This window comes from Juglans microcarpa x Juglans regia, chromosome 4D (genome assembly GCF_004785595.1).
Source record: "Juglans microcarpa x Juglans regia isolate MS1-56 chromosome 4D, Jm3101_v1.0, whole genome shotgun sequence".
NCBI classification, from domain to species: Eukaryota; Viridiplantae; Streptophyta; class Magnoliopsida; order Fagales; family Juglandaceae; genus Juglans; species Juglans microcarpa x Juglans regia.
In genome coordinates this window covers 12,604,780-12,621,923 of record NC_054600.1, presented here as the reverse complement: position 1 = coordinate 12,621,923, position 17,144 = coordinate 12,604,780, and the positions used below count along the sequence as shown (strand labels likewise).

General features: G+C 37.6%; 1 protein-coding gene across 2 annotated transcripts in view; it reads left to right on the top strand.

Annotated features, from left to right (window-relative positions):
• The first annotated feature begins 1,045 nt into the window (after positions 1 to 1,045).
• LOC121259831 (serine/threonine protein phosphatase 2A regulatory subunit B''beta-like) overlaps positions 1,046 to 17,144 on the top strand; it is a 30,018-nt gene continuing 13,919 nt past the window's right edge. The window contains exons 1-9 of one of the 2 annotated variants that reach the window (XM_041161611.1): positions 1,046 to 1,508; positions 4,925 to 5,134; positions 5,518 to 5,623; positions 5,697 to 5,796; positions 11,713 to 11,818; positions 12,001 to 12,091; positions 15,490 to 15,631; positions 15,805 to 15,952; positions 16,182 to 16,291. In XM_041161611.1, coding sequence (XP_041017545.1) covers positions 1,359 to 1,508; positions 4,925 to 5,134; positions 5,518 to 5,623; positions 5,697 to 5,796; positions 11,713 to 11,818; positions 12,001 to 12,091; positions 15,490 to 15,631; positions 15,805 to 15,952; positions 16,182 to 16,291 — 1,163 coding nt within the window. In that variant the 5' untranslated portion in view covers positions 1,046 to 1,358. Of the gene's footprint in view, positions 1,509 to 4,924; positions 5,168 to 5,517; positions 5,624 to 5,696; positions 5,797 to 11,712; positions 11,819 to 12,000; positions 12,092 to 15,489; positions 15,632 to 15,804; positions 15,953 to 16,181; positions 16,292 to 17,144 lie in introns of both variants that reach the window. The other variant, XM_041161610.1, reaches the window with a different exon arrangement.

Genomic DNA, 17,144 nt, shown 5'->3' with positions numbered 1-17,144 from the left:
TCAAATTTTAAAACAATAATAATATTAAAAAAGAATATTCTAACAATATTTTATTCAACTCATCTAAAACCATCTCATCTCATCTTACTATCCAAACGAACTCTTAGTATTTTAAATAAGATTTATTAGTGTCTTTAAAATTTTTTTTAAAATTTTGATCTTACATAATTTTTTTGTATGGTCTAAAATCTATTCACCTGATTTCGTTTTTATTTTTATTTTTCAATTGCAGCACAGTTTGAAATGAGTGAGATTGAGACGAGGTGAAATTATAGAAAATAGACACTTTGACTTTAAAATGGGCCATAATGCTGTGTTTGAGAATTGTTTTAATCATAAAAAGATTTCACAAAAATAAATTTATAAATTGACACGATTTGATGTATGCGTTAGATTGTAAATCTATTTTTATTATAAAATAGATCTAATGTATCATATAAAACATACTATTTTATAAATTTACTTTTATAAAATTTTTTTTATAACTGTAATACTTCTCGTTGCATTTAATATCTGTCAACAGTAGTAGTCTAACGTGCAAATGGCTTATTCACACTACTTCCCACGTGAGCATTTCCTCTTTCCTAAAGAAATTGGTTGAGCAAATTAAAGCTTTGTTTAGATAATGATATATTCTCAATTATTCTTTATACTTATTATAATATTACTAAAATATAAAATACTTCAATTTTAAATATTTAATTTTTTTATTTAATTATTATTTAATTATTGTTCAAAAACAAAATTCAACATAATTTTTCCGAACTTTCAAATAAAATATAAGAACAATACAACTTTTTTAAATTTTAAAATAAAAAAATATTAAAAAATTATATTCAGACAAATTTTTTTTTAACTATATAGTATTTTTATTCAATTTTTTTCTTATTATCTTTTAGAATCTAATAGAATATTTTAAAATTATGAAATATTCTTGTATAATTATGAAACATTCAACGTGTTCGAACGAGATAAAGAAAATAAAAATAAAAATAAGAGGCAGAGTCGGACCCAAAAATGCAAGAAAAAGAAAGGAAACAAAACAAGTGCACAGGGCACGTGTAAGTTCTTCAACAATTTCACACGGTTTCGGTTGCCATTTCACAAAGCTCGCTCTCTCCCCAATCGCAGCCATCTCTGACAAAAACTTTCCGTCGCTTTCTTGGTTTTCTCCCCCTCTCTAATCTCCGATCCTTCAATTTCTCCGGGATCTAGGGTTTCTCCCGCTTCCTCACCCCTTCAAAAATAATCCAAACTGCATTGAATCTCGAAACTCAACTTCTTCGAGCTTCGATTGTTTGTAGGGTTCTTCTGATTTGATAATTGTGAATGAGAGAGAAGTAGAGGGATCGATTCTAATGAATATGGAGATCGGGACAGATGCGGCGTTGTTTGACGCCGAAATTTTGCAGCTCCCGGAGGTGTCTCCTCTGACCCTCAAATCGAACCCGGCCTTCGTTGAGAAGCTCTTTGAGCAGTGGCTCTCGCTCCCCGACTCTAATCGGCAGGTACGTGAGAGTAATGCTTTGATAATTTAATGTTTCCCTTGCATTCGTAGCTGAAATAGGTAGGTCTACGACTCTGAAACTTACTTTTCATTGCTTTACGAATGCGGTCGTTTGTATGCTTTGTTTATTGGAAGAAAAAAGAATGCGAGTAGGAACATACAATGTCGAGGAATGTAGGTATACTTATGAAAAAAAGGAATGTAGGTATTTGTTTTTGCGCATGGTGATGTGTTTTTAACTTCTGGAACAAATGATAGAGGTATCTAAATGAGAATACTATCTGGGAATGGAAATTTTATCGCTTGAAGCTTGACTAGGAAATTTGACTGTTATCTAATATTTAGGTTCATGGGAGCTGGCTTCCTGGTATTGTGGTGTACAAGTGTAACTAGGAAAAAAGCTGAGGGTAACTGCACCCCCGGGATTAGTCAGGACAAAGTCCCGGACACCTGTTCCCTATAAAAAAAAGGTGTAACTAAGAAGGGCTTCTGGTTTTGATAATGGGCCTTTTAGCCTTAATTTCCCGAATTTCCCTATCTGTTTTTAGGTCCCTGAACAAAGATACATCAGAATTTGTAATTAGATTGAGATCGTGTTGGTTATTACTAACATAAATGGCTGCCTTGAGAGTTTGCATGAGAGTGGAGATTTGTTGATGTTGTCTTTGGCTGTCTTAGAAGTCAACTTCAACCAGTAAATTATTCGACATGCAGTTTTTTTCTCACATAATAATTCAATTTAATCTTTATTTACTATGGGGAAACAACAATTGACTTTGATTTTACTATCCAGACAGTTGGAAGATTTTGCTCTTCAAAAAGATCTGTTGTCACAGAAAAAATATTCAAGGCTCATATATAGTAGTTGTAGGGGTTGGTGGCAAAGTGGCAAATATCTCTAATTTCTGTTGGTGGTAGTTTGTTGGTGGTGGTAGTCTGTGGTTGCTGAGTGTTTGATGCAGGAGGTGATCGATTAATAGTTGCTGGCAAATTGATGGTGATGCTGATGTGGTTCTGGTTCCATGGAGGTTCTTATGGCAGGACTTGGTAGCATGATACGTGTTGCCTAGTGTTATTTTCAATGGATGTAATTGTGGTGGTGGTTTTGTTAATTTCTTCTAACTTCCAAGATAATTGGATTCATGGTTTTCTATATAAATACAAGCTGGATTTGGGAAAATTAATTATTGCAAAGTTTGGAATATTGATGTGGTTCAAATTGGAGAAAAGAGATTGTTATAATTGCCAAATATAATGGCATCTCCTCCTTCATAATTAAGGTGTGGGGAGGGCAAAGTGAGTTGTGTATCTACATATTGTTTAAAGAAAGGAGCTTTTCATGCCAAGCTATTTCTTTGGACCTGATTGGGATTTTGATTATCTACTTATCTCTAACTAATGGTTAATAGAATGCAATTAAGTTTGTTTCACTTAGGTTTTTACATTAGCGTGCTTTTTGATCAATAATTTCATTAGAACTTTTTAATAGCTCCCATGGCTTGAGACAAGGGGGTCTTTTATCTCCTTTCATTTTTATTTTAATAATGGATGTGTTGAGTATAATGTTGGAGGCGGTGGTGGATGGGGGTTTTCTTTTTGGTTTTTTGGTGGGTGTATCTTCTATTGGCAATGTAAATGTATCGCATCTCCTCTTTGCTGATGACACATTGATTTCTTGTGAGCCAGATCATGAACAAATTTGTTCGTTGTGGGCCTTCTGGATTGTTTTGAATCTGTTTCAGGTCTAAAGGAGAATTTGATGAAGTTTGAAATCGTACTTGTAGGTTCTGTGCATACTATAGGGGACTAGGCCAATATATTGGGTTGTATGGTGTCGACTTTGCCCATGAAATATCTTGGTCTCCCCCCTTGGGGGCCTCTCATAAGTCAAAGGCGATATGGGATGGTGTTATTAAAAAGACAGAGAGGAGATTGGATGGATGGAAAATGATTTGTTTTTCTAAAGGGGGAAGAATCACCTTACTTAAGAGCATTTTATCTAACCTTTCTATGTATTTTCTATCTTTATTTCCTTTGTCTATAGGGGTGGCTAATGGAATTATAAATATCTTTCATGCTTTCTTGTGAGGTGGTTTGTTTCCCATTCTCAAGAGGAGGTGTTCGAAAGCTGAGAATTTTTAATAAGGCACTCCTAGGGAAATGGTTATGGATGTATCTGGAAGGGGGGGGGGCTCCCTTTGGGGGAATGTAGTTGATGCTAGATATGAGAGCATTTGTGGAGGGTGGTGTTCAAATGAAGTAAGAGGCGTGTATGGTGTGGGAGTGTGAAAATATATTCATAATGTATGGGGGGATCTTATTAGCAATTTTAGGTTTTTGGTGGGTGGGGGATCTCGGTTTTGGCATGATATTTGGTGTGGGGACATTGCCTAAAGAATGCTTTCCCATCTCTTTTCAGGATTGCATTTGATCAGGGAGCTTCTATGGCAAATTATATGGACAAGTCCAATGGCTCTTTTCAGTGGAATGTGAGGTTTATTAGATCCGTACAGGTTTGGGAGGTGGGTGACATCCCAGATTTTTTCAGCATGTTGTATGCCTTGAATGTGGAGCATGGGAAAAGGATAGGTTGCTGTGGAGTCATCTAGGGAGCAAGAACTTTTGAGTTAGATCATTGTATAAGGCTATGCCATATCAATCCCCTAATGATTTTCCTTGGAAGTGCATTTGGAGGAGTAAAGTGCCTCCCAAGGTTGCTGTTTTTGGTTGGTTGGCTTTTCTAGGAAAATTCTGACAATTGATAATTTGAGAAAGCGTGGTCTCGTTATCATGGATTGCTGCTTCATATGCAAAGGGAATGGAGAATCTGTGGATCACCTACTTCTACATTGCGAAGTGGCAAAGGTTCTATGAGACAAGATTGTAGGATTGGTATGGCTTGGGTGATGCCTAGAAGGGTAGCGGATCTTTTTGCTTGTTGGAGAGGAATTCGGGGTAATCGTCAAATTGCTGCCATTTGGAAGATGGTTCCCCTACGTCTTATGTGGTGCATTTGGCTTCAAAGGAACGATCTTTGTTTTAAAGATAGAGAATGCTCATTGGGAGGGCTTGGAGATCTTTTCTTCCCTACGTTATTTCTTTGGGCTTCGACTATTGGGATGTGTCCTGCTTTCATGATTTCTTAGTTGCTTTTTCTAGCTCTTAGCTTGTAATTAGATGTCTTCTGTTGTATACTCCCTATGTACTTGGGCTATGCCCATTTACGTGGTTTAATAAGTTTCTTTTTACCTATCAAAAGACATTTTCATAAAACTAGTAACCATCTCATTGTATAATGGTAAGTAAGGTCTATTCTTTGATATATCGTTTCTTGCTTGCCGAATTAGCTTTTTTGACTTTCCTCTTGATGCCAATGTAAGGAGTGTTTTTAAATTTGTTTTGTTTCTCATGCTTCAGGTAACATCATTGGTCAACGAAGCAAAGGCAGGTGGTCCCTTGAATGTCCCTGGAAACTCTTCCAGTCCACATGCTTCCACAAGCAATATTTTGCCTTCAATGTTTCCTGCAGGAAGTGCCCCTCCGTTGTCACCAAGAAGTATATCTGGTTCTCCTCGGATAATGAAGCAGAGGGCAGGTCCCTCAAATTTAGCTTCACCCCTGAAAGTGGTTAGTGAGCCAGTTAAAGAATTGATACCTCAGGTTTGACAAAACTTCAATAATCATTTTTCAAAATAAAATTTGATTGCACTAGTTGCTATTCTGATTCTCTAGATGGCTATTTCCCTTTGTGCTCAGCTTGCTAGAGTGGTTTTTATGGTGTTTGATGGTGATAATTTTTAACTTGGTCAAATGTTGATTTGGGATGAGTTGTAGACTCAGACATCTTGGGTTCAATTCCGCACTAGAAGTTCCCATGGATTACTTGATACATGGTTTTGATGGGTGTGATTGTGTATTGGGGATTTACTCCTTAGATGGGTCCGAAGGGCCATGCGTTGGTGATGTTTCATGTTGTAAAAATTTAACATGGATACTTGAAATGCCTGCAGTTTTACTTTCAAAATGGGCGTCCACCTCCAAATGAGCTAAAAGAGCAATGTTTATTTAGAGCGAATCAATTTTTCTCTGGCCACTTGGATGGACTGCAGATGCATGGTGAGATATACTCAATCATCAATGTAAGTAACACTTCTAGAACTATATACTAATTCTCTGTTTCGTATGTCAGAATTTAAATCAGTTACTAAGGATGTCTGCAAGCTACCATCATTCTTCTCCGCATCCATTTTCAGAAAGATTGATAGTAATAGCTCTGGTTTTGTGACGAGGTATGCACTTTTCTTTGTTGGAGAAAGAAGTGGTTATTGTCTAATCTAACTATTCACCACATATTGTGTATTCTTAATTTTGCTGCCTTTTCCAAATTCAACAGGATTTGCTTTTTCATATTTTACGAGGAAACTCAAATATCTGAATGTTCTCTCTGCTATACTAGAAGTTCTACCCTACCCATACTTTAAGGACGTGCTCCTTCCCCCACTGAACTGGACAATAGTTAAACTCCTTGCCCCTTCCCCAAGGAATGACTGGTTTTGGGCATATTTCCGCTCCATTGTTCCTGTTGGGTACGGGTACTTTTAATTAGAGTACATCACGTTTATGAAAGGCTTACCACTGCCATTCCTAGCGAGCTTACATGTCAGGGGTTTCTAGATGCCTTCATAAGTTTTAGATTATGCCAAATTGACTTCCTGCAAATTTATGCAGACACTTCTGTGATTATTCACATTTTGACCAGGATAAAGGAAGAATATCATAGCTCTTGCAAATTCCTCAGTAGTATGACCGCGACTGATCCTGAAAGGAAGGAATGGAAAAAGCAGCATGTCATATAATGGAGAATTTTGAGAATATTTTGTTTGTATCTTATCAAATTGATACAAAATCTTGTTTGAATTCTTGACACAGAAAAATAAAGATCAAATTTGGGTACAATCTGGTCCAATAAACATGGATTAGGTAGCCATACTTCTAGGTGCTGACACCAAATTTAGTCGACTGGAGTGCTTAAGTGAATTTAGTGCATTTTATAGTTAGGCAATCATCAAAGCATGTGTTGTGCTCCAAAGACCAGTGTTCAACCCTCTATCGCTGAAGTGGAAATACTCTTGGTTGTTTAGCAAGTTAGCATGCCAATTCTTTGCCACAAGTAGTATTCAACATGTGACAAGTTCACTTTCAGTTTATTTTACTTGTAACGGCCCCTTCCTCTAGGATTAGAGATGCTACTATTGTTACTATTCCATGAGCCATGTTATAAGAGAATTCCATAAACATCAAAAGCAAGATGAAAATTTTATTGGTAAACTCAAGTACTTGCAGTTGTAACAAAATTCATAAGCTCATAAGTTTTGTGAAAATTTCTGATGTTATTTTTTTTTGGAGCAGTAAAACAAGGACTTTATTGAGGATAATAATAGGCATATCCCAAGTGCGTGAGACATATACAAGGGTGCCACCTCATGAGTGTCCAATGATACATGGAAATCATGGCCATTCAAGTGACTGAAATTAATTACAATTGACCAATGGAATAAAGTATTAAAAAATAGAAGTCTAAGCTCGTCCACTAACTGTTGATGATCCTCAATTTTGCTTGCACCAAAGACACCATAGACAAATTGGGACCATTTTCTGTAGAGAAATGCTAAGCCTTACACCAGACCTCCACCTAACCAGCATGTGATTTGTCATTTTTTCCATTCTATCTAAATACCCACATATTTAAGCATTAATATAGAAGGGTAAAAATGACAAATCACATATTGATTAGGGGGAGGCGTGTGATGTAAGGCTTCCATATAGAATTTCTTTTTTCCATATTGCTGCGATTTGAGCATTACCATTTAGTCCATTCCTACTTGCTAGGAAGTCAACAACCCTTCTTGGCATTATCCAAGCTAATCCCACTCTAGCAAAGAAATCATTCCAGTGTGACATGGCCACCTCACAATGACGTAGTGGGTGATCGACAGTCTCTCCACTCTTTTTGCACATACAATATCAATCCATAATATTAAACCGGCGTTTTCTTAGATTATCTATAGTGGGAATTTATCCCAGTGAGGCTGTCCATATAAAAAAAAGGCTGTTTTTAGGGGAGCCTTTGTCTTCCAAATGTGCTTCCAAGGGAATGGGTTTGCATTGTATGTGGTGAGAGACTTGTACAATGAACGAACGGTAAATCCCCCTTCCCTCATGGGTCGCCACACCAACTTGTCTTCTTCATCCTCCCTCACTCTAGAAGAGTATACAAGATTTTAGAACTCAGAGAAAGTGTCCACTCTCAGTCTCGTGTAGCTCTAAAGAAAGTGGCGTTCCATTGGGGAGATCTACGGGATAGGTCAAGAGGATCCACAACTGAAGTTGTCTGGACCCTCAAAATGCCATAAATAGTGGGGAAGGCTTCCTCGAGGGACCTTTTGCCACACCAAAGATCATGTCAGAATTTAATTGTAGACTTGTTACCCACCTCGAAACAAGTGTGCTTGGAGAAAGCATCCCATTCTTCTTATATGCTTCCAAAGCCCCACCCCATATGGTCCACACCAAACTTTGAGTCGATAACAACTCTCCATAACGCCCTCTATCTAGTTGGTATCTACACAACATCTTACCCAGTAGAGCTTTGTTGAAACCAGCAAGTTCTGAACTCCAAACTGCCACTTGAAATTGGGGTGCATACTGGGACAAGTCCACAAGGTGGGATGTTAACTCCTTGTCCATACCTCCCCATGGAAAATCCCGCTACGCCTTCTCTAATTAGAGGGCCACCATGGTGGGTGGTAGAAGCAAAGATAAGAAGTAGGTAGGTAAGTTGGAAATAGTACTTTTGATCAAGGTAACCCTTTCCACCTTTGGATAGATCCATACTTTTCCTACCAGCCAACCTTCTCTCAATTTTTTCAATCACCCCATCCCAGATAGACAGAGACTTGAAAGAGGCAGCCAAGGGGAGATGCTGAGATATTTCATAGGAAAAGAGATACCTTGAACCCCAGGTGGTTGGCCAAAATCTCCACCTCAGAGATATTCCCAATTATGACTTGGCAAGTTTTACACTCAATCTAGAAGCAACTTTGAAACAAAGATAGAGCTCTCAAAGCTCGAATATCATCTTGGTTGGCCGCGCAAAGATGAGTGTCATATGCAAAAAGGAAGTGAGAGATATCTAACTAACCCATATTTACTGCTCCCACTGAGAATCCAAAAAGGAATCTGCCATCCACAATACCTGAAATCATTTTACTGAAAGCTTCTATTACAAAAACAAAGAGTAATGGGGATAATGGATCACTTATCTCAAGCCTCTAGAGCTATTAAAAAAACCCATTGGCGATTCACCAAAACAGAAAAGCGGGCCAAGGATATGTAGTGTTTAATCCAAGCATGCCATTTCTCCCCAAGACCACTTCGCTCAAGCATGTGAAGCAAGAAGTTCCAATTAATTTTTTTTTGAAAAGTTTTAAAGCAAATTAATCAAATAATCATGTTCCCTTCCAATTAACTTGATCATAAGCCTTTGACATATCCAGTTTGCAAAGTAAACCCGGTATTCCTGACTTGATCATGCTATCCAAACATTCATTAGCAAGGGGCACCGAATCAAGAATCTGTCTACCTTTTACAAAGGCATTTTGGCGCTTTGATATGATCTTCTCCATCCCACTCACTAGGCTAATGGGGCGATAATCTTTTACCTCTACTAGCCCCTATTTTTTTGGCACTAGAGCAATGACTGGTTTTGATCACTTTGCAGCCAAGTTTGAAAGAATGTCATAGTGAACCCATCAAGATATGGGGTTTTGTCACCAGCAATGTTCCTGACCATTTTCCATATCTTTTCCTCCTCGAAAGGCCCCTCTAGCCATCCCATGCCCTGTGATTCAAGAGAATTGAAAGGAAGTCTGTCAAAGTTTGGTCTCTAAGAGAATTATTCAGAGAGTGAAGGGACCCGCTGAAGTTGCACATGAAGGGTCACCAGAGGTAAAGGGACTTGATGTCATACCATTGGAGAGAACCAATGGAGTTGCTGAGGAGGTACGGGATTTGAATATGGATTTGGCGTTGGTGCAGTTGGATACTGTGTCTGGGGATATTGTGGCTCCCCTGGTCTCTCTTCCTCCAATCGTGGATTGGATTCTGCCTAAAGTTAACGAGATTCAGCAGTTCGTGTGAATTTCACATGAAGGATGTGAAGACCAATTTAAAGAACTATTTATGGCGATCGAGGCAAGCCACGCGCTTGAAACCAAATCAAGTTTCAAGAAAAGCAAGGAGTTGCAACGTCTTGTTTCGGGAATCAATTACGACACTAAGGGTGGTAGCTCATCTAGAGGGAAGTCTAAAGGGAGGGCATTGTGGAGACGGGAAAACAAGGGGTTGGGGCAGGGTTTTTGGGTAGAGTTTTAGTTCTACGGAAAGCAAGGGGTTGGGGTCAGGCTTGGTGTATTTTGGGTTGTTTTTCACGGGCTTTTTGGGTTATTAGGGGCTTTCTATTATGGGCAAGGTGTTCTCTTGTATACATTCAGTGTACTTGGTTACTCATTTTGATATATATATATAATATTTTTACTTATAAAAAAAAAAAAAAAAAAAAAAATTATTCAGAGAGTAAGTGCTCATAATACTGAACGATATGGTCTGTGTGCTGTGGAAGATTTGAAGAACCTTTACTATCCACCACCATTGTTTCAATGAAGTTGTTCCTCTTGTGAGAGCTACATGATGAAAGAACTTGGTACACTTGTCTTCCTCTTTCAGCCATAAAGCCCTCTACTTTTGTCTCCATGAGATTTCTTCCATTAGTATCATCCTTTCTATGTCCATAGTCACCTCAACATCCGGACTCTCTCAACATCCGAGAGAATCCTAACCTCCTCCATACCTTCCAAACCCTGAAGTTCCTCCAATAAAGAGTTCTTTTGGAGTTCCGCATTTGTTTTGCTCGGTAGGAGTTCCATGGCATCTACTCATTCCAAGCTTTCAAGTCTTTCTTTAATGCCTTAAGCTTGCATGCCAAGATGTAACAAGGGGTGCCAAAGAATGTGAGGACCACCATTGTTGAACTCTATCGACAAACCCTTTAGATTTCAACCACATATTTTTGAACTTGAAGTACCTATGGCTTCCAGGAATCCCCCCACAATCACGGATAATAGGGAAGTGGTCAGAGCACAATTGGGGAAGTTACTTTTGGATAAGATCTGGATGGTGTGCTTCCCAATCTAGGGATACCAAGAATCTATCTATTCTCAACCAAGAAGGATGCTCGCGAGTGTTGGACCAAGTATAAGCACCACCAACAAGAGGGATGACCGGTAAGTCCAGCTTAGAGATGAAATTGGAGAAATCCATCATGGTAGAGTTGAGGCTAGAAACCCTTGATCTTTCACTTGGAAATTGAGTGACATTAAAGTCACCCAATGCACCACGGAATGTAGTTTTGCCAACTCACCCCACAAAAACTTTTTGCTGCCTTAGACATATCAAAATCCCTTCACATTCATCTCTAACCTGCTCCAACAAGCTTTTTACAAATTGCAGAGTACTACATAAAGCCTATGAATGTCTTCCTTTCTCGTCCAAAATTTTTGCTGCCTCAGACCCCACAGTTTGGTGCAATCTTCTTTTGAGATCCCTATGCATATCTCTAAGTGCCCTGCTATCCACTGACTTGGGTTGACTTCAAATTTCTCCTGTTTTTCAAACTCCGAACAGGACATCAACAAATGGGAGTTGGCCAACCGTCGATCATCTCTTACTGCATTGTGAGCTTGCTAGAGCGCTATGGGATGAAGTTTTTCACATATTAGACTTAGCTTGGGTTATGCCCGCCTCAGTGACAGTGCTGGGAGGTCCCACAAATCAAAGCTGTGTGGAAGATGGTTCCTATCTATATTCTGTGGTGTTTGTGGCAGGAGCGAAATGATCGGACATTCGAAGACAAGGAGCGCATAATAGAGGAACTTAGATCTCTTTTTATTAGAACTCTATTTCTATGGGCCTTAGCTGTAGATTTTAATGGCCGTGATGTTCATGACTTTGTTGTAGCCTCTGTTTCTTCCTAGATAGGTGCTATCTCTTGTATACCATCTTATGTACTTGGATATGCCTATTATTATTAATACAATCGTTTACTTATAAAAAAAAATGTTTGCTTAATTTTTTAACATGTTTTGTAGGGATGCATTTCTCAATTATTGGGTAAATGGAAACATGCTGACAATGGATATAGCAACCCAAATATATACTATTTTGAAGCAACCGGATGTCAAATTTCTTACCCAGGTATTTTGTTTTGTTTTATATCTCTAGTTCTTCTCCTTATTATTTAGCTCAAAATGTGAGATATCTTTGCAGCCCAGGTCACATTCATTGAATTCAATGTGTGGTATTAATTGATTGTCAAAGTTACTTGCTATGTCAATCTCTATTTCTCTATTATGTTGAGAATGTCCTACTTGCAACAGGATGACTTCAAACCCGTGCTTCGAGAACTTTTGGCGGCTCATCCAGGGTTGGAGTTCTTGCAGAGCACACCAGAGTTTCAAGAAAGATATGGTTTGTTCTCAACCTGTTAATTTGCTCTACATGTTTTGTGGCTAGCAGACATTTCTTTTCTTCTTCTTTTTTTCATTTTTTAAAGAAAGGTTTCATCCCTCTTTACGATGTGTTGGCCATTGGGTGCATGCTATTATTTTGGTTCCTTTGATTTCTTTTGGATTGAAGGAACTCAATCTAGTGAATCTTCAAACCCTATGCCTATTTTACTCATTGGATGGATTTGGTTCAGCATATTTCCTCTCCAAGGATAATTTATATTCCTATTGGAACTTGAACGTGGCACATAAATGAAGATTGCTATCTGCATCAACACCCTTCTTTCTCTCCTACTCAAACAAAAACTAAATTGAACTTTTTTTTTGTAAGTAATAAGAGATTTTATTGACAAGTAAATAGGCATAGCCCAAATACACAGGAAGTATATAAGTGAAAACACCTAAATACAAGTTAAGAACTAGAGTAGGCTAAGAGCAAATCATGAAGGTTATCTCCATTCAATACAAGAAACTTAGCCCAAGTACACAAAGTACTAAAGAAAAACTCTCTAAGTTCTCCCCTTGAGCGTTCTCTATCTTCAAAGCATCGCTCATTCATTTCCAACCATAAGCACCACATTAAGGATATGTTTGGATAGTGAGATGAGAATTTTTGGTTTTAGATGAAAGTTTAAAATATTATTTATTATTATTATTATTGTTTTGGAATTTGAAAAAGTTGAATTGAGATTTGAAAAAGTTGAATTGTTTATTATATTTTGTGTGAAAATTTGAAAAAGTTGTAATGATGAGATGAGATGAGAATTTTGTGTCTCATCCCACTTGCCAAACCTATCTTAAACATGAAGGAATCATCTTCCATATCACTACAATATGATGGCTACCCTTAAATACTTTCCAACATGCTAAAAGATCTACCACTTGCTTGGGCATCACCCAAGCAATACCCGTCCTACCAAAAATCTCATCCCACAAAATCTTAGCCACCTCAAAATGTAGAAATAAATGGTCAATAGATTCACCATCTTTTTTACACAAGAAGCACCAATCCGCAACAAAAAAACCACGCTTTCTCAAATTATCTGTGGTCAAGATTTTTCCAAGAGACGCTAACCAAGAAAAAAATGCAACCTTACTAGGCACCTTAGATCTCCAGATGCTCTTCCAAGGGAATTTGTTGGCACAATGACAAGTTAACGCCTTATAAAAGGAGCTAACTGAAACTCTGGAATTTCCAGCATGTATCAACTGCAAACTGTCTTCCCTTCCTTGCACAATCTTCATGTGGTATAATCTTCCAAAAAAATCAGAAACACTGTTCCCTTCTCAGTCATGCACATCTCTAATGAAATGTACATTCCATTGGAGATTATTGTTTAACAAAATAAAGGAGTCAACCACTACAGCTTCTTAATCACTGGCAAAATACGTTTAACCCTCCAGGTTTTGTGCCTCTAGACGCTGGGATAATTCTGCTATTTGCCTTTGCAAATCTGCAATCATCGCATCTTGTACGCTATGATCGTTGTGAGGGACTTCCTCAATCGAAACCTGCCCACGTCGACCAAGACCTGTACCACCATCCATGAAAATTGATGATAAATCATCCTAAGAAAATGCTAAAGCTTTGATGCCCATTGACGCCGGATGCAGAATAAGAACTATTTTGGCGGCTAGCTAAACAATAGAAGCTAGAGATTGAGATTGAGAAAAACGCAAATAGAAAGAAAACTTTGAGATTAGGGTTTCTTCATAAAACATCGAATTTTCTTTCTGAAGCCCACAAGCTGGGCTTATATAGCTAAGGAAAAGAGGCAAAATTACAATTATGACCAAATAATAAAATAGGGATAAAATAAGTATCTTGCTAAAAAACTGATTTTGGGCTCGAAACGGGAACCACCAGGTGTAGCGTGGTGATTACAACGTGTGTGCTTAATAGAGCTTTCCAGATTGGGGGTCATATGCGAGATTCTGACACCCGTAGCCAAAGTTATGGCCAAAATACTGGCATGTGCGCAAGCTAACCGAGGAATGCTGTTCCTTGCCCAATCGAGGAATGCTCATCTCTTTCAGTCGGTTTTGCACTAATCTCCCTTCTCGAGGTAGTCTAGTGCTATTAATGTCGCACCTGTCAGCCGAGCGTATCGGACTCGAATTCCCCTGCATCACTTGTGCACTCCCGGGATTAGTTGGAACTTTGTTCTTGGACACCTGGTGCCATAAAAGAAATTGCGTTCTAAGCTAGTTTTTTTTTTTCTTTTAATTTTTTTTAATATAGTTCTGAGCTAGTTGTATCCTAGAAGCTGAAAGTGGATTGATTATCCTTTTCATGGTGATCAAATTATACTTTGTTTGGTTTTCAATTGAGTTTGGACCTGATCTATGGTGCCTAACAACTACTTGTGGCGATTATAAAGGAGACCACAGTCAATTATATTGCTGATCAGGAACTAATGTAAACTATTAGGAGGTTCTCCTTTGATTAGTTTGGATGTGGGTTCTTATAAGCTGGGCTTACTGCAGAAGAGAGCATAAGAACTCTACTTAGGTTTTCTTTGATCTGCAGTATAGCTACATATTTGAGGTTAATGATTGTCGTGGGCAAGACAGGTACTGCCATTTCTACCTAGAATGATAATTTGAGAAGACAATTTTTTACAGTATAATATTATTAATGAGCAAAAGGTGCAACCAAGTACACCAGAAATATACATACAGAATCACCTATGTGGAGAGAGTAATAAACAAAGACCAAGTAAAACTGGAGAGATTCATGATTGCTGTCATCCAAAGATAAAAAGGATCTGAAGAAGAAATACTTTAGCTCCTGACATCCTTCTTGCCATTCTTCAAGCTGTGAGCCTTCCTCTTCCAGCAAATGCACCACACTATGCAAATTGGGACCATCTTTCACAAAGTTTTCTATGATGGCTGCCAAACCAACCGATCCAACAATGTTTAGGTCCACTACCTGTCTTGACATTACTCAATTTTACCTGAGTGGTCTGAAAATGGCTATATTATGTAGAACTTCCCCAAGAAATTATGGCTATCTATTTTATGTAGATATTAGCTTTATTATATGTTCTCTTATACGTAGTACAAATTAATGTAGCTTCGTGTACAATATTATACATTGTAAATGCTGATTCGAACCAGTGATTACTCTTGAATTTGTTGTACTTCTGCTTCATAAAAGAAGTATGTGCACCACTTTCTGATATATTTTTCCTTGATTCATGGTTTAGCTGTTGATTTATAATTAGCTTGTAATTGATATGGACCATAACCACTCATCTTTTGGTACGCCCTTATGTTCCTTGTGCGTGTCAAAAGATGGAATTGTTACTTATCTGTTGCAACTTGGTAACTTCAAATATTATTGCATTGGGACAGCTGAAACTGTAATATACAGAATATTTTACTACATAAATAGAGCTGGAAATGGTCATCTTAGCCTCCGGGAGCTGAAACGTGGTAACTTAATTGACGCAATGCAACATGCAGACGAAGAAGAGGACATCAACAAAGTATTGAGGTATAGCAAATGAAGGTCACCTTCAAATAAAAGATAAATGGTAGTTAAATAGGGAGCTGATGTTTATTACAAGTAACACAATCAAGAATTTGTTTTAGGAACCGTGCTTAGTGAAAAATATCTAGTATCAAAATTTTAACACTTTTACCCTTTCTTTATATCACACTTCTCAGGTACTTCTCTTATGAACATTTTTATGTTATATACTGCAAGTTTTGGGAGCTGGATACGGATCATGATTTTTTGATCGACAAAGAGAACCTTATCAGATATGGTAACCATGCGCTTACCTACCGGATTGTTGATAGAATATTTTCTCAGGTTTGTGTCAGTTGGGCGTTGCTTTAGATCAGTTTACCTGCTGTTCAGTGGAAGAAATTTCTTCCATTGAAGGATTCTAATTACTATTTCTCTCTCTTTTATATTATCTATCCAATTACTCTCTCTCTCTCTCTCTCTCTCTCTCTCTCTCTCTCTTAATCCCTCGATATTATGTGTGTGTATATTGATGATATGAACACTCACTTGCTATTCTTTAATATCTGCTCAGGTTGCAAGGAAGTTCACTAGTAAGGTTGAGGGAAAGATGGGGTATGAAGATTTTGTGTACTTCATACTGTCAGAGGAGGATAAATCATCTGAACCTAGTCTTGAGTATTGGTATGACTGGACATCTTATTTGTGTTATATATCACTTTCGTTGCTTCTCATAATTTTGATATGTTTATAAACTCAATAGGGAGGAAGGGTTATGAAATGAGATATATCCTTTGGATGGTTCAGTAAATTATTAGGGATGGGAGAAAGAGATATATGATTTTAATCATATACGAAATGTTTAGAAGTGCTGGTGAAATGAAAACTTGGATGAAATTCTTGCAAAATTAAGAAAGGCCTCTGAACGAACATGTTAGTGCAAAGTTTCACATGTTATATTGATTTCCAAATAGTTAAATTAAAATTTGGTGTTAAAGGTTTTAAAAAGCCTTAAAAACTCATGCTAGCTGTTTGAAGTTGAATTATTTAAATTTTTTTCCTTTCTTTTGGGTTGATTGTACTTTACACACCCAAACTTTGTTAAAGTTGTATTTTTGTATCTCTATTAAATCAAACCCAAAAAAAAAAAAAAAAAAAAAAAACTACTACACTTTTTTAATGTCCAATCTAACTATTGAATTTGACGTCTTGGATCCTCAAACTACCTAAAAGTTACCATGTGCACCTTTGGTTAAGATCAGTCTTTAAGATGAGCTAAAACAATAGGCCAGATGGCACCATCTTAATGGCTAGGTATTAATTGAAGGTGCGCATTACTACCTTTTTCGTAATTTGAGAATGCAATGTATCAAAATTGGAAGTTTGGAATGCACATAGCAAAAAGGTCATAGTTTATGGTAGATCTCATAATTGTTTTTCTTTAGTTCTCTTTCTCCTCTTTTTCGTCATTCTCTCCCGATGATAGTGGGCCAGTGATTTCTTCTAGGTGACTTTTTGCCGGGATTAGTTCAACAGT